Below are 3,103 nucleotides of genomic sequence, written 5' to 3'. Positions count from 1 at the left end.
ACGACATCACCCTTCGTGCTTTTACACTCTTCCTTACCCAAGCAACAATCACAAAGCAATACGGGCAAGGGAATCAATAAAATCACAATAGAATCCCGGCAAGGGAACAATAGCATAACAATAATATCCCGGCAAGGGAAACAATATCATGAGTAATAACATCCCGGCAAGGGAGATAATATCAAAAGCAATAACATCCCGGCAAGGGAGATAATATCAAAAACCTCTTCTCTTTTCCACAATTACTTCACAACTCAATTCACAACTTGAGCCAACACTCTACAATGTTCAATTACCGATAATACTTCCACAACTCAATTCACAATTTGAGCCAACGCTCTACAATGTTCAATTACCAATAATACTCTCACAAGCCTTGTTCAACAATAGATATCATCATCTAAAGCATGAACAATACGAAACGGAGTCACATTTATCATAGTATAAGACTCACGGGCATGCTTGACACCGACATATAGATACTCGTCACCATGCCTATACGTCGTACTCAACAATTAACACATAGAAAATAAGACACAACTCCTAATCACTCAAGCTAAGGTTAGACCAAACACTTACCTCGATGTCACGAACACAATTCAAGCCTCAACTACCGCTTTACCTCTTGATTCCACTTCCAATTCGCTTGTATCTAGCCACAATTTACTTAACGATATCAATAAATGCTAAATGAACCAATTCTAATGCATGAAAATAGGTTTTCCAATGATTTCCCCAAAAAGTCAAAAATCGACCCCGGGCCCACATGGTCAAAACCCAAGGTTCGAACCAAAACCCGATTACCCTTTCACCCACGAACTCAAATATATAATTTGTTTTGAAATCGGACCTCAAATCGAGGTCCAAATCCCCAAAATTTGAAAATCCTAGGTTCTACCCAGAACATCCAATTTCCCCCATGAAAACCCTTGATTTTGAGTTGAAATTATGTAAAAAGATGTTATAGATTAAAGGAAATGAGTTAGAAATGACTTACAATTATTTTGGAGAAGAACTTTTCTTTAGAAAATCGCCCAAGAGAGTTTAGGTTTTGAGAAAGTTTGAAAAATGAAGAATTTTCGGCTAAGTTATGATTTACACAGGCGCAGATATCGCATTTACGACTAACCATCGCATTTGCGATGACTGGGAACGGGGGGTGACCTTCGCATTTGCGAAGTTCCAGTCGCATTTGCGTATGTTATGATGGAACTCCAGCACATTATAAAATTTCAATATATTATGCTGGAAACTCGTATGTAAAAAATTCAAACCCTAGCATAGTATGATACTAGAATATTTTCGGATTATTAAGAGTGTTTTTTTTTGGCAATAAATGTGAATATTACCATAGCAACCAACTGTGTTTTACATCCTAAGAGCATCCAGTGTATTAGATCTTCTAATACATCCAGACCTCAAACAACAAAATAAAATCATTCTAAGTACAATCTTCCTTGGCTATTGAAATAATAACTACAGGTGCCTAATTGCATACTTCTTCCTAGGCACATATTCTTTGCATCAACAACGAGCATTGCCCTGCTCTTTTGGATTCTTCATGCATGCTTATCCTGTCCACCATCTCCTTTTTTATTTGTCCAGTGCAAAATTCCAATTTCAATGCAATTTGTCTGAAGATCCTCCAGTTCCTTGCTTGCCAAGTGTGATACACCATTGCTCCTATGATTGCTGTTGCAACCTCCTTCTTCATGTGCTTCCAATTCCTTCTGTTGATCCATTTTAACAGCTCTGGTATTGCCATGTTTGGTAGCTTGATTGCTGCCCAGCTTGTTAAAGCCTCTTTCATGTCTTTAAACCAACTACAATCTCCAAACATATGTTGTTGTGTTTCAATTACTCCCTGATCACAAAGACAACATTCTACATTGTCTGTTATAGGAATGTTCAGCTGTATTAATCTACTCTTTGTTTGCAGTTTTTGTTGGTAAGCCAGCCACAAGACAAACCTATGTCCTGGTAGTAGTTTCCTGTTCCATATCAGTTTCATTTCCCTGTATCTTGGCAAATGTCCTATCATTGCATTATAGCTTCTAGATACTGAATACTGCCCATTGCTATTCAGCCTATATGCATTCCCCTGGTACCATTGTGCCATATTTTGTTTTAAACTATTTAGCTTCTTCCAATACCAGCTGCAGTCACATGGAGGCCTGTGTTCCCAGAAATTTCTACATGCTTTCATATATACCCCATGTACCCATCTCACCCATATAACCTCTTTATTTGTCACTATTTGCCATAGTAGTTTCCCAACTGATGCTATATTCCAATTTTTACATCCCTTTATATTCAGTCCACCATATATCTTTGGCCTGCACAGAACTTCCCATGATCCAAAGCCATTTTCCTATGACCTTCTGTAGTGCCCCATAGGTATTCCCTACACTTCCTGTCTATTGCTTTTATTACACTTTGAGGAAGTATGAAGACAGCTCCCCAAAAATTATATATTGCAAATAGGACTGAATTGATTACTTGCAGTCTACCTGTATATGATAGAAGTTTAGCATAACCTGTTTGTATATTTGTTGTGATCTTCTCTACTAACTGGTGACATTCCACCTTGCTCCATTTCTTTGATGTTAGTGGTAGTCCCAGGTATCTCATCGGTAGAGTACCCACTGAGAACCCTGTATCACTCACTATAGCTTGCTTACTTTCTTCATCCATTCCTGCTAGATATATGTTGGACTTTTTCATGTTTGCTACCAGTCCTGATACTGCACTGAAGTGATTCACCACCTCCAACATCCTATTAATAGACTAACTATTGCCTTTACAGAATAACATCAAATCATCTGCAAATATCAAATGAGTCAGTTTTGTGCTCTTACACATTGGATGATATTGAAACTCTGTCACTTCACTCATCTTATTCAGCCCTCTTGTTAGGTACTCCATGACAAGTACAAATAATAGTGGAGACATAGGATCTCCCTGCCTCAATCCTCTTCTTCCTTCAAAATATCCATATCCCGCACCATTCACCTTGACAGTGAACTTGGTTTTTGTAACACACACCGTTATTAATTGAATGAATGACATTAGAAAGCCATAGCCTCTGAGTACTTCTTCCAGA

General features: G+C 38.1%; 1 protein-coding gene across 1 annotated transcript; it reads right to left on the bottom strand.

The window, feature by feature from the left end:
• On the bottom strand, positions 1,505–2,119 carry LOC109230282. Its single transcript, XM_019395798.1, has one exon. The coding sequence runs from the start codon at positions 2,117–2,119 to the stop codon at positions 1,505–1,507; it is 615 nt and encodes a 204-aa protein (XP_019251343.1).

Source organism: Nicotiana attenuata, chromosome 7 (genome assembly GCF_001879085.1).
Source record: "Nicotiana attenuata strain UT chromosome 7, NIATTr2, whole genome shotgun sequence".
Taxonomy (NCBI): Eukaryota; Viridiplantae; Streptophyta; class Magnoliopsida; order Solanales; family Solanaceae; genus Nicotiana; species Nicotiana attenuata.
Note: the sequence above shows the minus strand (reverse complement) of the source record. Positions and strands in the feature narration are given on the sequence as shown.